The 18,846-nt window shown below is 41.2% G+C and overlaps 3 protein-coding genes across 3 annotated transcripts; 2 read left to right on the top strand and 1 right to left on the bottom strand.

Annotated features, from left to right (window-relative positions):
- Window positions 1-1,402: 1,402 nt before the first annotated feature.
- Window positions 1,403-10,160, top strand: LOC117732547 (fibroblast growth factor 6-like). The gene is made up of 3 exons (XM_034535560.1): window positions 1,403-1,918; window positions 2,531-2,634; window positions 6,169-10,160. Exons 1-3 carry the CDS (start codon window positions 1,573-1,575, stop codon window positions 6,343-6,345), a joined length of 627 nt encoding a protein of 208 aa, XP_034391451.1. The 5' UTR covers window positions 1,403-1,572; the 3' UTR covers window positions 6,346-10,160.
- A 1,467-nt stretch (window positions 10,161-11,627) lies between these two features.
- Window positions 11,628-12,996, top strand: LOC117732755 (fibroblast growth factor 23-like). Its single transcript, XM_034535913.1, has 3 exons — window positions 11,628-11,884; window positions 12,378-12,481; window positions 12,583-12,996. The coding sequence occupies exons 1-3, from the start codon at window positions 11,671-11,673 to the stop codon at window positions 12,994-12,996; spliced, it is 732 nt and encodes a 243-aa protein (XP_034391804.1). The 5' UTR covers window positions 11,628-11,670.
- Window positions 12,997-14,135: 1,139 nt separating this feature from the next.
- tigara (TP53 induced glycolysis regulatory phosphatase a) lies at window positions 14,136-18,189 on the bottom strand. The gene is made up of 6 exons (XM_034535153.1): window positions 17,891-18,189; window positions 17,246-17,283; window positions 17,047-17,168; window positions 16,724-16,801; window positions 16,483-16,593; window positions 14,136-15,296 (listed from the first exon to the last, which is right to left on the bottom strand). Exons 1-6 carry the CDS (start codon window positions 17,926-17,928, stop codon window positions 14,907-14,909), a joined length of 777 nt encoding a protein of 258 aa, XP_034391044.1. The 5' UTR covers window positions 17,929-18,189; the 3' UTR covers window positions 14,136-14,906.
- Between the last annotated feature and the right edge of the window lie 657 nt (window positions 18,190-18,846).

Below are 18,846 nucleotides of genomic sequence, written 5' to 3'. Positions count from 1 at the left end.
CATTATACATCCATCAGATTGTGTATAAATGTAAAGTTACCAACTAGATTTTATACAAAAGAACTGCATTGTTAATGTGTTGCCTGAGTACTTTTATGAAACTCATTCTCCTTTTATATATATAAAAAAACAGATGCATTATTTGTAATTATTGCATACAATATTTAAACTTAAAATATGAAAAGATCTGTCAACTTTGTTTAACAATTGTAATTAATAAAATCTGAAGGGCACTTTGATCATACATATGAGTGTTTTGTAGCGTACAATGTGCAAAACAGCTCGGGACCACAAAGGGCTGAGTGGTGAAGAAGACCTTGGAAATGGTGCCCTCCTTTGGAAATGTCGGGGAAGTGATGAGTGCAAGAGAGCCCGCTGCTGCGCAACTGCACTGGCCTCGCTGACGCATGGGCACGCTGCTGGTGGCATTATCTATTACATGGAAGAGACGAGAGGCTTTCATGTTGCAGGGAATGGCATGCTGACAATGTGTGCCATTTCATGACGGGCCTCTCCAGTTTGCTGCTCATAGTTCTCACGAGTGCACCACGGGAAATGCACGGGTTATGATGCACTGAGAAAAATATATATATATATACACACACACATATACACACAGTATATATCGTACTTTAAAACAAATGCCAGTCTGGGCCTCCGTTACCCAACCGCTGCAGGGGGAGTCGGTGTCTTGCTCAAGGACACGTCACGTCAGGACACGTCATCAGCTTTGATGCTGGGCCACACAGAGGTCTCGACCCCTGATCTTAGCGGCCGAGGGTTGGTGGGCACCGCTACTGGCTCTCTGGTCCAGCATTGTGTGCGCAGAAAAAACACATATTTACAGACCGGGGGGGTCTTGAACGGCGCAGCAGAAGAAGTGGGATCACAAGAGCCCTGTCATTGCTCTCCGGTGACAAGCGGGCCTGTTTTTACACCTTCCTTCTAAATAAGGAAGCGGCCTGACAGACATATGACCATCGACCCAATTTGGAAGCAGCCCGTGTGCACCATCGCGTCCCACGGCCGCTGAACGCCACCAATGAGCTTCCTCCCCTCTCCAGTCCAACAGTGTCAGTGGGCTTTTCCCCTCAACTCCCCACAGACTTTGGTATTTTTCCTGCTGTCAGCACCCTCTCTACCCTTGTATTGTCCCAGCGGCGAAGTCAGCATGATGTCATCTAGGGATGCGACAGTAGCCCCGACCAGGTTGAAACTGGGTTTTTGGTGAGAGGTAGAGGATTTATTCTGAACTATTACCGAGAGGGAGACTGAGGGGGGAAGAGAGAGAGAAGGAGAGGAGTGTGTGAGAGAGAGTGAGAGGCGTGGAGGAGCTGCAAAACATGGTAATCACCACCACCAACCTCGCCATCACCATCACCATCACCTCCAGCTCTGCCGCGCACTCTCCCGTCTCCTCTCCTCCTCTGCACCGGGGCTTGCGTTTCATGCCCAAAGCCCTGATCTGCGCTCCAAAAATAACCCTCAGCCAGCATGCCGAAGGAAGCAAAACAAGAAGAGCGGTATTTTTAGGGTCATTAATTTTGACCACGTGGCCCGAAGGTAAACCGGATGGCCGTTGCGCAAAGGCTCCTCGTCAGTATGTCCTGCGAGGCCGGCACGCCGCACTGGACGCTGACCGCGGTGGTTCTCCTGGGCTTTCTGCTGGGGATCGTGTCAGCGTACCCTTTACCGAGCAGCAGGACAAATGCAACTTTACTGGAGAAAAGATGGGAGACCCTCTTCTCCCGCTCTGTATTGGGGATCTCCGGGGAGAAACCGGAGCTGAACTGGGAGACTGACTATCTGGTGGGCATCAAAAGAGTGCGGAGGCTCTACTGCAACGTGGGCATCGGGTTTCACCTTCAGGTCCTCCCCGGCGGCAGGATAAACGGTGTACATAATGAGAACCAGTACAGTGAGTTATACCTCCACCAATGTAATGCAATATACATAAAAGAGAGGCAGAGTCAATAAGCATGGATCTGTGATGAGCAGGCTAGTCTATCCCTCTATTAATTTGCATGATCATATGTCATCCGACTCTTGAGGGGGAATATCATTTCTTCCACGGCAAATACAAATCTATTCAAAAATAAGTATCCATCAGTGCTGAGAACCCCCCCCCCCCCCCCCCCCCCCCCCCCCTTTCCTCCCCCCTCCTCCCCAAGCGCAACCATGACATGAATGTATGGACGCTTTTAGACACAACTTATTTTTACGCAGCCCTGTGAGGGCGGTCTAGAGACCAATAGCCGCGCAATGCAATTACTGCAATTATTGCAATAACAAGAATGCGCTTAATTGGCACGCGCCTGGGTGCAATTGTAAGATGGGGTGAAGGATGCAGAACAAAGGCTCAGCATGCTGCGTAGCAATCTGCAAGGTTACACCCATAGACGCAGAGAGAGAGAGAGAGAGAGAGAGAGAGAGAGCACACTGCTACATTAAACAGTGAATCAGCCAGGATGATCGGTTGGTATTTCATTTTACTTTCACTCTAATGTAATAATTCTTTGTCTTATATCAGGTCTAATAGAGATCTCCACGGTGGACAGAGGAGTGGTGAGCCTATATGGGGTGAGGAGTGAGTTGTTTGTCGCAATGAACAGCCGTGGGAGGTTATACGGAACGGTAGGTATGCACACTATTTCATGTATTGTCCAGAAATGTTAGTTAATGGTATCCTGGAAATAGGACGCACTTGCAGCTCGATCCATTTTTTTTTTTGCCAGTGATATTTTGGAATGCCTCCCTATCTGTCATCAGGGGGGCTGCTTATTATATGTTGCGAAATCCCTATATTTTAATTTCATCAGGAATTTATGAAGCTCTATTTAAAGCAAGAGTGCTATGACTGGTGCCCTATTGGTGAATAATGATGAGGTTAACAGATGCAGGGTTCAGTCCACACGCCTGTAATGTGTGAGGAGGAGTAGGAGGAGGAGGGGGAAAACCCCCTGATGCAATGAAAGCTGTCAGCAGAGCTGGACATCGATTTTTATGGCAGAGCGTTTATTTTGCACATGACACACATCCCAACTCACCCAGCAGCAGCTTCTCACCTCTAACATGACAAAACAACTTCAGAAACAGGCATTTTAATTTCTAGTTCATATTAGTGGCAGTGATTTTGGTATGACAATGTTGGCGGGGCCACACAAGACAAGAACATGTGATGATGCAATCTAAACATTACGTAGAGATATCACATACAACCATACTCTCACAACCAATAAACTAGAGAGAGGGGAGAGAGACACTGTGATTGCTGTGACCAATATCACCAACAGCTGTGATGACAACATTCTATACAATTCGTATATATGTTTTTTGTTTACCATTACCAACATATACAGTACAGGACTGCCAAAGGACAATGTTAAAGATCTCTCAACATCAAATACTACATCAACATACTCAGCAACAAAAAGTGCATTTGTCATCTGTTGAGCAACCTCCTCCTTGGACACATTGTACATGCAATCCAAAGGTTAGTTTAGTTTTGAATAAGTGAAGTGTCCTTAAAATAGGGTTGAGCATCTTAATGGTTCCTTAGTCTGGAGTCTTCAAAGGACAGGGTTTGACGAGCCAGGCAGACGTGTTATGTCCACTCACTGTCCACAGAGCTTTATACAGGTTATAATTCGGTTTTCTTCAGCCTGACGTTTGTATTGTTCAACGCCACGTCTGTACGCATGCTCAAGCTGAGAGTCAACGCTCGTTGGTCCCAGTAAGCCGACCTTGAAGACGTTATCCACGTGCGATGCCTAACTCATGCGCAGCCTTTCTGAAAGATGTCTCTAGTCTGTAAAGCCACTTGCTATGCAGACCGTTTCTGCTACGAAAGAAGACATAGAAAGCTATTTTTAATGATAGCAGTTAACCAAGTTTGCCTTTTGAATCACTCGTGGTTAAATTATCCTTGTTTATGCTTTTCTTCTTGAGATATAATAAGTCATCCGGTCGATGTGGTCCCAAACATTGTATTTAACATTTTTGCCCCAGGGTTAAAGTTCTAAAGTATAGTTAAATCATACGAATCATCACTACTGCTGTAACGTTAACGTAAGTACAATATCAGTCCCTCTTTATAGCTAGCTAGCAAGACCAGCACACCGTTGCACCGTTACAATCAACCAATGGGGTGCTTATAGAAATCAGGCCCCACCCACGATCTGAAAGTGCACGTTGAACAAACACACACATGTGGGCATCAGGTTGAGTTTGCCATTGTTGTGTCTGAAATAGAGAAAAGTAGATCTTCTAACAGCAGCCTCTTGTGGGGCCCCGAATGTAAAAAACGCAGACGCATATTAGAAAGACATTTTAAAAGACACATAAAAACGTATGCATCATTTCCTCATAGTGGTGTTTCATGGACAGCATTACATAGCTTTATGATTGTGAGCTATATTCTAATCAAAATACTGTTGTGTTAGTTACGAGAAACACTAAATACTGCAAAACATATTGCTGTGTGTAAATTTGAAGTATGCACAGCAGCGTTAATATTCTTTATGTATCTTTGATTCATTCTAAAAAAACACCTGATTTGAAACATGGTTTCTATGTCTGATCCTGGTTATAGCAGTATATAACAATAATGTGGACAAATAAAGTATTTTATTGGTATAAGAGCAGTGAGGATTTAATATATTTCTGAGCTTTGTTACTGACTTGTCCGTTTTTTTTCTTCTTCATGTTTTAATGGCTGAGCAACCTTGTAATCACCGTGGTCATTTTCAGAGGCGTGCTAATGGGCTATGATTACAACTAAAAGGAAGTGTGCCACAAATTCCCATTATACTTTATGTGAATTTAACTTTCCTAAGGCCCTAATGTGATCCTGTGCTGATTGTGGTGGATGTTTTGAAATATTGAATTATGCTGGTAGTTTACATTATGTTAGCACATATGCACTTTATTGAATTCAACAGCAGATCTCTTAACATAAGCAGGTTTTTCTGATGTTTTTTTTATCTTGATGTTTTTATGTTTTTTTTGCCAAAAAAGAAAGTGTTTCCCCTCCACCTTCTCACGTTAGACATTTAAATGTAATTCAAATTAATTAAACGTGAACTTTTTAATCCTCGCAACACAGATACGATTTATTGTGGGAATTACTCTAGTCTGTTTGCTTCTGGAGCATTGCCAGCTATGGATGTATAAATGTGCCGTGTGCTGTGGGAGGAAACATCGTGTCCAGAGCCCTGCTGACACATGGCCACTGGTTTTGCACAACCGTGGCCAACATATCTGACACAATGTGAGGCGGTTATCTGGTCCTGAGTGATGACGCGTTAGCTTGTGAGTCGGCTGACAATCTGATAAGAGATTGAATTAGGCCACATGACCTGTGATGGGGAGGCTTTGCTCTGCTGCTGCACACTGTGCAAGTCATACACTGTCAGCGCTGCAGCCGGCCAGCGTATTGTTCTTCAGTGATAGAAATGTGGATTTAGAGAGGATCTTATACAGCGAGGCTACACATGTAGAATATAGTGATCGTTACTCTTGTACTTTATCTTCCTGATATTGTTTATTTAACTGATATCAAAGTTTACGGTGATTACGGTGCTTAATTGTATTGTTTAAATATTTCCTTACGATTTTTTGTGTTTTCTTTTTAAAGGAATAGTTTGACATTTTGGAAAATAGGTTCATTTACTTTCCTGCGAACATGTATGTCTGTTTAGTGTAGCCAGGAGACCTTAGCTTAGCTTAGCATAAAGACTGAAAACAATGACACAAAACACAACTCCTGTTTGCCGCTTTTCATGTACCGTTCAGATGGGAGAGTGGTTAATTCAATGTGTGCATCAAACTCTCAAAACACTCTCTCAAAATGTAAATCTACTTCTTTAAGCGCAGTTTTCCTTTTCCATCATTTCAAAGAGTTTCCTTTTGTATGTTGAATGTTAGCACATATAGTAGTCGATGTGGCCCACTATGTTAATTCAATTAAGTTCAATTAATAGACATTTTAAGAGCTGTTAGCGCTGCTGGGAGACAACTCTAACATTGCTGTGTGTAATCTAATCTTTAGCTTTATTAATTTGTCTTTTTCAAGAGATTTTGTATGTCTCCCCCCCTTCAAACTACAAACTGACACTTTCTTGAGCAGTTGATTCAAATGCACGCTGTCTGTCTCTTTGTCCTCTCCAGACAGTCTTCCATGACGAGTGCCAGTTCAAGGAGAGCTTGCTCGCCAACAACTACAACGCCTACGAGTCTCTGGTTTACAGAGGCTCCTACATAGCACTCAGCAAGCATGGCCGCGTGAAGAGGGGCAACAGGGCCACCACTGCCATGACTGTAACGCACTTCCTACCCCGAATATGATGAGCAAAATCTGGCAATAACAAACTCTTTTGCACATGTGGATTATTTCCCAGGTAACATAAATAGCGTATACGTACGTACAAACACAAAAGACAACATGGACTGTAAAAGAAAGAAATACCACTATATCTGATAGTATTTATTCAAACTTTATATGTATATTTGGGTAGCTTCCTTTGTATTAGAAATTATGGAAATGCCATTCGTTGCTGCTTATATGATTTTCATTATTTTGTGATATGACGGGGATGGAGAGGTGTCATGTGTCCCCTCAGTTTATATGGGCGCTTGCTGGAATTGGCTGAGTCCTCGCCCTGCCAGTGGATGACAGCTCATCCTTGTGAAAACGAAATGGATACGTTATTACCTCAAAGCACCATTTCCCCGCAAAGTAGAAGGGGAAGAAGATAAAGAGAAATGTGTGCATGCAATTTCTACAGAGAAGAATGCCTGTTTACTGAAAATGTTTTTTCGTTGTCATCCATCAAGGATTCGAGCGCTTGTCTTCAATTGTCTCTGTCACCGTCAGGGAAACCAGGACACTTGCAAAAATGGCGGTGTTTTTTTGTTGTTGCTTCGTCATGAGGTGTCGGGGCTTTGGATTCCCACTTGCGGCCCCCTTGCCATCGCATACGAGAAACATGGTGCTCAAGTCAGAAATAGGAACGAGACGCAAGTCTTCACTCCCTCAGACACCACCGGGAGGCTTTAGCCCAATTCCGAGAGGGCCAGAGGTTTCTCCACTTTATTTTATTTCCATAATTAGATCAATTAAGTAATTGAGACTCTATGCTGCACAGGCACCCAATGGAGCCTCTTGTTAATATGGAAAGCTTGATTTACAGTCAGCACTCATCCGCCCCTATCATATCCAAGGGAGCTTTGACAATCCCAGGTTTTACTTTCACACCTTTTGTAGCTGGGTCATCGGGCCAGACTGAGTGTGCGACTGTGTAGTAAATATGTGGGCATGCTTTTTTTTCAAGTATATATGTGGACTTGCTCAGTTTGAGAGCTTCTCAATTTGAAAGGCTTTCCCCTCATTGTTGGAGGTCAAAGTCTGTGTAACAGGATATCATAGACCCTATGAAGCCAAATGTCCTCCATTTCTGTCTGCTGTATATTTCCCTCCAGTTCAAATTGAGTTCTGTTTCATCATCGGAATCTGTCGCATCTGGTTTGTAGCCTTGCGAGTTTATTCGATTTCAGTTTTGAAAATGAGTTTTGAAAATGAGTTTTGAAATTGTCGACTTTATAGGAAAAATGAAGATGGGAGCGGTTTGACTTTCACACAGGTTTGATGATATTTGGCACTTAAAGTACAACGTTTTAGAAGACATTAGTGCTGCGACAGTGGATATCAATGAGTGGTCAATGCACTGTACTGCTTCATTCATTTGAAATAGTGTAGCTACTCTAGTTAGCTTTATAGGGAACTGGAACCGCTTCAGACTTCATGATCCTGGGATATGTGAACAATACTTCAGGTAACTCAGTCCGTCTGACATTTAGATGATGTGGATTGCGCTCATTGGTCCCAGATTTCTAAGCTACTTATGCATTATTCAGATTGGCCGCTGAATCACAGGATGGCTTCTTGTGAAAGAAAAAAAAAGAACGAGCAACGTGCAAAAAAAGCAGTGAACCAAAGGGTCATAATAGCGATGTTCACCCGGGCTTTGTTTATGCAGCATACCATACTTGAATCCAACAACTGCTCGCGCTCCTCTTTCAGATACCGTGAGTTTCCATTGTGGAGACGGACGGGGGTGAGGAGGACAAAGAGCACGCAGAGTTGAAGATAGCAATGATGCACAGATGACTTGGATGGCACTCAGCATGTGGCACTTGTTGTTTGTTTAACTTGGCGAGGATGTGAGTAATGTGGGGTAAAATACCTGAGCATCAGACCAGCTCGTCGGTTGGTGTCAGACTGGACGCTCAGCACAGGGCCCTGGGATTCTTGTCCCATTCAATGAGCCATTTTTGTACCAAGGTTGACGATATGCGCTTTCTGCCCTTTGTGTTACGGATGCAGGCATGTTTTCTGGTCCATCTCCGTGGCTTTTTGTTTTTTTACAAAGCGCTGCACCTGTTGTTTCCTGTTCAAGACATGAATGCTTGTCTTGTAATGTGCAATGAGGATATGAATGACTCTGGCCCTTTCTCGTACTCCTGAGCGGAGTCTATTTAATGTGGAAATGTGGTGCGTGTGAGCTAGATGTTAAATGATTTTGGATTACGTTATTCTATTTTGGTACTTGACCTGCAATATTCTGTAAGTAGCATATAATTGAAGGAAAGTACCAAGGCTATTATAGATATATAGTTATCATATTTTACCTCATGCCCTATCTAATATTACTGTAACGCATTGACAAAATGTCTGTGAGCTATGGCCTACGTGCCCTTTAAGCTCCAGCTTATGTCTAGTAGCAGAGACAAATGTGCAGTATCTGTTTGTAAGCATGTGTGTGTGTGTGTTTCTGCCAAAGCGACAGTAGAGATGGTATCGGATGGAGTTACCTTGAGTCAGGATCAACAGGGCATTGTCTGACGGCCTGCTCTCTCCTCAAGGCCAGAGGGATGTCTGGTTTGAGCTGGTCGTCATGTAGCAAAAGGCCACTTCAAAAGAATCAAACGCTTCCAGGAAAGGGACACTTGAGTGAAGCGAGTTGTCCGGTAAATCCTGTGATCCGAGATAACAACTGTCGAGTCCCAGGATGTCACGTTTAATGTTTTTGAGTATTTACACCTTTGATAATTGATTTTTCCTTCAGCAGCTTATTACTCATTGTGACTATTGCGCCTGTATTTATTACATCAGATGTTTTTTTGTTTTTTTCTGGACTGACTTTGTGGCAGTGTGGATTTGGCTGGAGAGGTATTTTGGCGTAATTTGTCAAAATATTTTTTTTATGGAGTAATATTTACTGAGCATGGTTAGATGCTGTTTTCCCTTGCTAAGCTTTCATAAAAACAAGCTCACATGCAAGATCACAACCACTTATTTTGATGACAACATTGTGATTATTACTGGATGTCATTTCTGATTTATTATGGTATGTTTCAGAGGACACTGTCAGCACAACAAGCAATGAGTTGAGTGGGAATTGTAAAGTTACACTGGCTCCTAAAGTAGTAAACTTTGATACGTTGTGTCGACCTAAAGCACCTCAGCTGGCATCAGATTCCCAAAGCTTGAGAAAAATGCAACCGTTGCATGATGTTGTTTCGAGAGGAAGAAAAAGGTTGTACGATATAGATAAAGCTGAGAGAAGGTGTATTACTGGTAGACCATCTTTCACACTTAAGTCTGCATTATGCATATAGAGAATAAACTAGGTTTGTTTAAGGAACCAGTGTCATTGTGCTTCTCATACCTGTTCAGCTGGTTATAAAATGTGTTGGTTCACAGGGAACTGGAGGTCTGTGGGAGGATCTGGGATCAGACTAATGTGTGTCAGAGTGTGTACATGTGTGTGTCTGAGTGTGTGCGTGTCCCTGTGTGCCAGCAGCCTTTGTGTTTCTCTCTCAGTTTTCTATTCCTGCACTGAGGGGAGAGTGCTTCTTCTGAGTCCCCCTCCTCTTTTTTAACATATACCTCACCTTCTGCCTTAGTTCCGATTATTGAAATGATTGTAAATTAGTTTGAGACAACAGACTTCTCCAATCATTTGTTTCTGACAAAAAATAATGATGATGATGAGTAAGTAAAATACTATATTACAAATGGTTTTCCTTTTATTTTTGTACGTATGTGCTGTGCACAGCAGTCAACTGTATTCCTGAGATGATAATAAAAGACGTTTTGTAAAAGCTGTCGTGATTCAGTGAAGAAGCTGTGAAGGCTTTATTACCACGAGCCTGGATGTGGCGCCCTCTTCTGGCGAAGGGCCACATCTAGAGGAGTGTGAAAGCAAACGTATGAAAATGAAATGAATCTGAAAAAGATATTAGTGCTCTTTCTTTAATTGTATCATTTCCTGGGGTTTCATGTATGTTTCCAGGACACAGATATGTGTTTAATTGGTAGACTTCCAATATGTTGATTTGAATGAAATGTTAAATTAACATAACGTATTTTAGTCAGTGCTCAGCAGGTCAGCTGAATGTACACCAATGTCCAAATTGTTACAAGTCAACAACCAGATGAATAAAGTTTCCAATATGAGTGAATGGTTAATTAATATTTACTATTCAAACGGAGCAGTTCTTTCAAGGAAGTTTCTCTGAAAGTTAACAACTGTTTTTGCAACTCAACACAGCAAACTAAAAATAACTGAGACCTTCGTCTCTATTTCACCTATTATTAGTACTCAGTTACATAGTTCCTTCAAGGAAGGTTTCAAGACACAATTAATAATTAACAAACCTGGATAGAAGAAAATACTCTATGCTGCCGTTACTGTTTATTCTCCTCCTCATTAATATTGTCACTGCCCTCCTGAGTCCTAGCTGAACCTTTTCTCTGTGGTGTCAAATTCTTCCAAAAAGCCGAAAGTGTATAGTTGATCCAAACTTAGTGAAGGAAGCAATCGTGAGGTCAGCATTTTCATATTATTAAATGTAAAAATATGTTTTTAAACACTATGGGGTTAGAAAGCTTTTGGAAATATACACTGGTGAAAGGAAGGTGGACGTATACATTTAATTAATAACAGAATCAAATAGTCAATATTAGGTGCATCAGTAATTCAGACTAAAGTTGTAAAGGTATAATTTCCTGATTTTGGCCAGTGGTCATTATCTGGGTTGATCTTTATGCAAAAGGATTTTCTGTGCCAGAACCCCAATTGCTTGAGATGTTGGTGAGAATTTTCAAAGTCTAAATTAAACAAACTTGAAGTCAAATCATAAGAACTATATGAGTACTTTGGGAAGCGTGTAATTCTTACCTTCTTTTTCTGGATCAGAGACACGAGTTTCCATCATCCTTTCACATCTTCATCCTCTCTCCTCTGCAGTTACAAGTTCAGTCTTTATGTTGGATGTTTTTAAAGGTTTGAATAAAGAATAGATTATATGCTTCCACTTATGGCAGAATATTCCCACAGAGATATTTCCATCTAGAGTGGTAAACTAACGTTCTCTTGCACATACATAATGTAGTATTCTACGAGCTGGAGCCTACAGGCATTGGGGACAACTCGTAACTACAGAAAAAGGTAGGCTTTGGGTCATTTTGGTAAATGAGTTAGCCGGGTCATCGACCCTCTGTTTAAATAGACCTGTTGGACTTTCTCCTCCTCCAGTAGCTGCTCACACGCCAACCTGAACTATTGTGCTGTTAAGAGCGAAGAGAGCACGGCACCCCCATCGATCATGCAACCGGCTTCCTTCTCACTCCTCCTGATTGCCGTACATGTGTCTGTACGGGTGGACTGTACACCGAGGCCCCGGGAGCCCGAGCCCCTTTTGCACCGTCAGCAGAGCAGCTCCAATGCGGGAGCACACACGGATACATCCGTTGGTACTAGTGGTTTCTACTTGGAACTGAGTGGCTCAATGGGAAAAGGCATTCACAGAAACCTTTTGGGTAAGTCTGCCTCGACATCTATAAAAAAACACAATTGGTTTCTTTAGAGATTATTTTGGTTATTCTATGCCTTTTGACCACTAAATGCAAACATGTATTTGTCTACTTCATTTCTTTTCTCAGAGGGCAATAGCATACTATATATATATTTGTATATGTGTATATATATATATATATATATATATATATATATATATATATATATATATATATATATATATACAAATATATAAGTCCAAGAGTGTAAAAAGTTATTATTTATACATGACAAAAGTTTGGAAATACATGGATACTGGATTAATCCAGTATCCAAAATACGCGTTGTAACATATTATGTAATGTACATTGCGTATATTTTGCATGTCATCTAAACAAACAAACAATACTTCTGGCAGCCAGAAATGTTCCACATATTCTTAACAATGCAGTATATAATAATGTATTTGTGTCCTTTATAACTAATGATGGGATGTTTAAACTTGTTTTCTGACAGTTATTTTGCCAGTAAGAACTGCTACAAGCAACTTTGTGTCAATATTTGATTTGAGAAGAAAGCAGTTCCTCTGTATGGACTCAAAGGGAGAGCTGCACCACTCTGTGAGTATTTTTTAGTTGCACTTCATTTGAGTGAAGTCAGGAAACGACTGCAGGGAAAACAGTAACATGTTATATTTGTCTGCTTCTTCTCGACCCAACAGAGGCAAAAGAACACAGCAGACTGTCTCTTCCAGTGCATTGGCTCAGATGTGGCGACCCACCGTGACGTGTTTTACTTTATAAGTGGGGGCCGGCTGCTCAAGCTGAGGGGCTCTGAGCTGGAGCCCCCTGAAGCCTCCTCCGCCCTGGTCCAGAGGTTCCTGGGTTCCTTGGTGAAAAGACAGAGGAGGAGCGAGGAGGTGAACCCCTCTGATCCATTAAGATCACAGTCACATCCCTCTCATTCTGCCAAGGAGCACAAGGATGCAGATCACAGGCAGCCCGATCAGGACCAGGCCGGTGCTGTGTCCAAAGAGACCATCTCCTCCTGTGATGACCCCCTGCGGGTCTTACAGCCCAACGGGCCGGTTAGTCCTGTCAAGACTAATATTGCAGACCGAGCAGAACAAGACTAAGTCACTTTATGTTGGACTGCATGGATAGTGGGAGGAGATGCTCTGCTGGACAGTGGGAGACACACAATGACTTGCAAAGGGCTGGGAGAGTCAAACTGGACACTGGGGGGTGGTGTCTTAAATAGGAAAGCATTATATATTTGACAAATTCTGAAAAAAGAGATAGCATTTTATAAAAAACATTGAATCTTCAGAATTTGTTTCAATGGTACTATTATGCGCGCTAATGTACCATGTTACATCACAGCAGCTTGTACAGATCTTGTGTTTGAAGAGCAGATGAAGGATAAGTTTGGTCCCGTCAGTTACATTGTAAACCTTGGGTTAGATGTGCCAGTGGTTGTTTAGCATATATCAAAATGTGTAATCTGAAAGTAATTATGAATATTTATGCACAAATTTGTTGATATAGTAAAGCTTCATACAAGGAGTTTACAAACTAAACAAAAATAAACCAGCATATTTTTTTGGGGGAAGAAAATTTGCCGTTTCCTATGATAATACAGTCGTGAACAGAATCAAATTAAATTAAATGTTAGGTGCCGGACACCAATAGTCACAGCAATGAAAAGGTATTTATTTATTGAAATGTGTTAGATTACTTTCTTCTTTCGCCTATACTGTTTTATTATTTATACATTTCATGTTGTGTTATTTCTTATGTGAACAAAATAAATGGTAACTGTACTCTACGGATTGTATGTCTGATTTGTCCAAGACTGTCTTTAGTCGTCGCTTCCAGGATCAACGGATAACTGACAAGAGTAACTCACTACAGAGCAAATCCTTGCATATTGAAGGAAAAACATGAACTGGGAATTAATGTGGGTGTTGTGTTATTTACTCTCCATTACCAGTAAGTGCCTCACCAAAGTTTTCTGTCAACATTTCTGTTGCTGGTTATGGCGATGACAGTAACCAGCCAATCAGGATGTACCTCTTTTGCCCACCGACCAATTGTTTCCTAAGGAAAGGCCACAACAATCACATAGTTATTATGTACACAGCCAATTGTTATGTAACATGGCAAATATTCGACCTGGACAAATAATGTCCAAAAGAAGTAATGCGAATAAATGTTGACAATAATGCAAATGAAGTAGCATGCTTACTTAAAGATAAACAAATGAGAACCAGCATAGACTGAATGTTTTATTGAGAAAAGATCTTTTATCGCTGTTGGCAAGTTACCACAGATACAGAAACGTGTCACGGCTACATCTTCTTATTTAAGAAATATACTCAGTCAGACAGCAGTCGTCATGTTTTCAATGACAGGACCACAGAGACGACAGCTGATGGAAAGTAGAGGAGCCACACGACACAGTGTGGATGCACTGCTTCTTGCATTTGCCCATGTTGACCCAGGTGTTAATTCCCAACAATGAAAAAGTCACTGATTTCCCAAAAGTCAACACTGTTATAGTTCTGCTCTGTGTCTATGCACTTCCGGAGAATACATTTAGAAACATGGACTCATTAGAGTCCAAAGCTGCCCACATTTACAATAATGAACAGCCAGACACGTGATGACATTTCCCTACAACACAAGCCAGCTATGAGTTGAAATAAAGGTTTTATATATATATATATATATATATATATATATATATATATACACACATGTATATATATGTGTATATATATATAAATCATATATATATAAATCATATTACGTTTTAGGCCACAGTATCAAATATTGGTGACTTTGTACTATAAAGTATACTATAATGTGGTTTTAAGATACTGCTTCTGGTAGACCATACTAACAATCAACAGCACCTGACCTGTTGACCTGAGATTGTTTCTTAATTACATGTTCAATCTCTCAGTGGTGAGTCCACACTGTACGTCTGCCTTTCCTCCTCCACTGTCTCTCGCCTTTCTCAAACACCTCGTTCCTTCAGCTCCTACTTTTTACCGTGGTCCCGCCTGTGGACGAACACACAGCGGATCCCTGACAATTTGAACCCGTCGTCCTCTCTCCTCACGGTAAGTAAAAACCGGCACAGCCCCGTGTTCGGGCTTAAAGCGAACATGTGTGCCTCGTCACAACCCGGAGGCAAGGAGCAATGCAGCTCTTCCACAAAGAAGCGCACAGCCACGCACATGTAGGCCCCGTGGGTGACGACCAAAGCGTGGACCGGGACACCTCTGACCCCATCGTCTGCCTTCCCCTCCACGGGAGACGCTTCCATTGCAGCAGAAAGGGACGCCTCCTCCTCCCCTCTGTTATGCCAGTGTTCGGCCCCAATTTGCTGGAGAATTTTCCCCAAAAATTCTTTGACCCTCTCTTTCACCTGAACGGAGCAAACATCTGTCATGAACTGTGCCTCTCTTGCATTCTCTGTCTTCACAAATATCACCTGTCATAGAAACGTGATTATACCTGCAAGTGTGAGGGGGGAAGAGTCGAAGGTTGTTAGATTCAACACAACATAGGTACAACCTTTCTCGCCAACAACACACAAGCCAGCTTTTCAGTTTCATCCTGCTGCAACAACCTGTAACTCGTCAGGGAAAACTGGGCGGGAGGCATGCAGCCGACACTGATTGGGGCGCTCGCTGCGTACGTCAAATCCATCTTTGCAAATCCGCATCATCATCATGACGTGCTGGTCACGGACTGGGATGGACCACAGTTAACGTCCAAGCCAAGATCTAATGGATGAAGCCTGCATGAGGAATTTTTTTTAATAGAACATCTCTCTTTCCGACGCCCCCTCACACACACGCACGCTGTCCTCCCACGCAGCCTCTAACACAAATAACACAAAGCTAAGTGGTGACTTTTTAATCAGGAGCAGTGACTCTGCAGTTGTTTGACAGTGGAAGTGCGTACACTTTGATCCTCCTGGCTCACACACACAGGTGTTCTGGCAGATACAAAAGACATAGGCTACAATCAGGTGGATGCAAAGAGGCCCTGAGACCACGCCTTACATCCATGCGGAGGAAGTGATCGGACTGAGGAGATGAGGGTTCCCTCCCACCTAGTGGTTTTGTGTGTACATTACATCAGGGCATTCAGGTGGGATCCATAGTTGCAGTTAAATTTGGAAAACTATTTCATTTTATTATCTGCTAATATATATATATATATATATATATATATATATATATATATATATATAGACATACATACATATAGACATACATTTATATATTTATACATATTTACAACTATTAAAAAAAACACATTGGAAAATGAAATCAAATATATTCGTCCGTGGTCTTTGTCAAACCAGAGGATTGTATGTGTAAATAAACCCCACATTAAATCAGTTTTCTATTTGATTCAATGTTACTGAAAGGGACATCATTTAGTATCAGGACACAAACGTGATCTGATGTGTGATGAGTCAATACGGTACCTTTTTATTGTCCAACTGACAGAGAGAGATACATAACTAATACCTGTATACATGGTGAAATGCAGAGAAACAGATATGAACCCTTCTTCAGCTAACACAGCCCCAGCCTCACCTGCTCCTGAGTCTCCCCCCTTGGAGGGGTGAAGCCTGGAAATGTCTCACCGGCTGCCTTGGCCATCTCTCTCACTTCCTGCACCGGCCGCCCCTCCGCGATCCCAAAGCTCTGCAAAATAACACGACATGGACTGGATGACTGAGGTTTATTAATTAATAAGTAAATATATCTTAGGAAAATGCTTTCGTAACAAAAAACACGTTTTTTTGTAAAATCACACAAAGGAAATGCCACTCACTTTCTCTTTAAGTAAAGGGTCACACACCATTTGTAGACCAGAACAACTAGGGTTATGTTTTATTATTGTTTCAGCAGTCTGGAAGACATAATGCACATCATCATCATCATCTCATCACATACTAACGCACGCTGACATACCGCCATTATCCCTCTATTATCTGTCCCAGATGTGAAATCCTTGATTTGAGGGGAAAATAAAACCAGGAACGTGTGGTGTAATGCAGTATAGCAGCGTACGTCTATTACAGCTAACTGAACAGTACAATACATTTATTTTTTAATCAAGATTCATAGCTCCTAATGTAAACTAAAGCGTGGTACCTGCCGGGCCCGCAGCATATCACTGACAAACACGTTGCTGAACTCAACATCTTTAAGGTAGCAGCCTGCTGCCTCAGCCTGCTGCAACCCCGTCTCAGACAAGGCTAAATTTATAGCCTGGCCTGTATGGAGGAAGACGGAGAGATGAGAGGAAGACACAGAGAAAACACAGGATAGCATATCTGCAATCCGACTATACCTTGGAGCAGGCCTTCTTTATTGTACTGGGTTTCCCCACTGCAGAAAATAAATGATTCATCATGAACAGATTAGTTAAAGAAGATCATAAAAGCTACTGTTCAACTGTCATGAATGTCCATTAACATGGATATGTTTCCCCTGCATAACGTTTTGCCTAATAAGCACCTTTAGTTAGGGCAGATGATCAAACATGGCATGGGTCCTTAAAGGTGTTGCCGTTAAGTTATTGAGTCTTCATAAATATAGAAGAAACTTCTTCTATTCTTCTATTTGTGAACCAAAGAGAAGAAGAAAAAAAATGATTTTGTATACATACAGTATATATATATATATATATATATATATATATATATATATATATATATATATATATATATATATATAAAAAAGATCCTTTTTTAAAATATATATATATATACACACATACACATATACACATATATACACATACTGTATACATGTTACACACATATATTAATATATACATAGACGATCACCGTCTCAAAACTAACTTGGCTGACGTTAAAAGGTCGCAGGAGAGACGTCAGACCGAGCCGGTCTATTAATAGGAGCAACAAGTAGCACTGAGCCAAACATATGACATTTATCATAAACACTGAATATGAATGTCAACTGCACTTACTGTCGAATGAGGCTGAGCCCAAAGCTCAGCGCCTTCATGCTTCAGAGACCGCAGAGTATATGATATCACATCGACTGCTAGTGGACTTGGAGAGGTGGTCTCACGTTAACAGAAGACCACCGCGACCAGGCGTCATTTACGTAAAGCTCAAACTGTCAACAAAGTCACACCCACTACTCTCCAGTAGATAAGAAGAAGAAGAAGAAGATAGTTGGAAAGTGACGAGTGCATCTCTTCTTGAAAACTATTACAACTATTTTCAGCATATCTGTCAATGTTAACAATTCTCTTTTTTGTAATAATAATAATAATAAATCAAATTTATATAGCGCTTTTCAAAACACACAAAGACGCTTATAATATATATAAATAATAATATATATATATAATAATAATAATATAATATAATATATATATTATAATTAGAATATATATATATATATAAATAAATAACACCTTACAAAGACGCTTTGTAAGGTGATACAATTGGCCATGAAGTCTGAATATTATTTTTATTTAATTTCAAGTGGATTTGTGTTTACTCTCCATCGGAATGATGGAATGGTCTTCAGTTTTGGCCATTCATTTATTCATAAAAAATATGCAATGTCCATGCAGTGCCGGCTTCCTATCCTTCTTTGCAATTTCTTAGTTTGCATTGCCAACTAGTTGGTGCAAATCGCCACTTATACCGTAATGGAGAAGAGGATATAGTTTCCATGAGTCTGTAATACAAACAACCAACTATAAATATAACATAATAGGATATTATTGTTGTAGGATATTGACTTTAACTGTCAGTTGTGTTGTATGTGAAGGCAGATGCTTTTATTTGTCCCACACCTGTATGCAGCATCAATGGATGGAAGAAACGGAGCGTTATACAGAGCAACTGAGAGAACATGTTCTCTGTCTCTGAAGGTAGGATATTTGTTATCATCAGTGTGGAATCCATC

Source organism: Cyclopterus lumpus, chromosome 6 (assembly GCF_009769545.1).
Source record: "Cyclopterus lumpus isolate fCycLum1 chromosome 6, fCycLum1.pri, whole genome shotgun sequence".
Taxonomy (NCBI): Eukaryota; Metazoa; Chordata; class Actinopteri; order Perciformes; family Cyclopteridae; genus Cyclopterus; species Cyclopterus lumpus.
The sequence above is the reverse complement of the archived record's forward strand: the minus strand, read 5'-3'. Positions and strand labels throughout refer to the sequence as shown.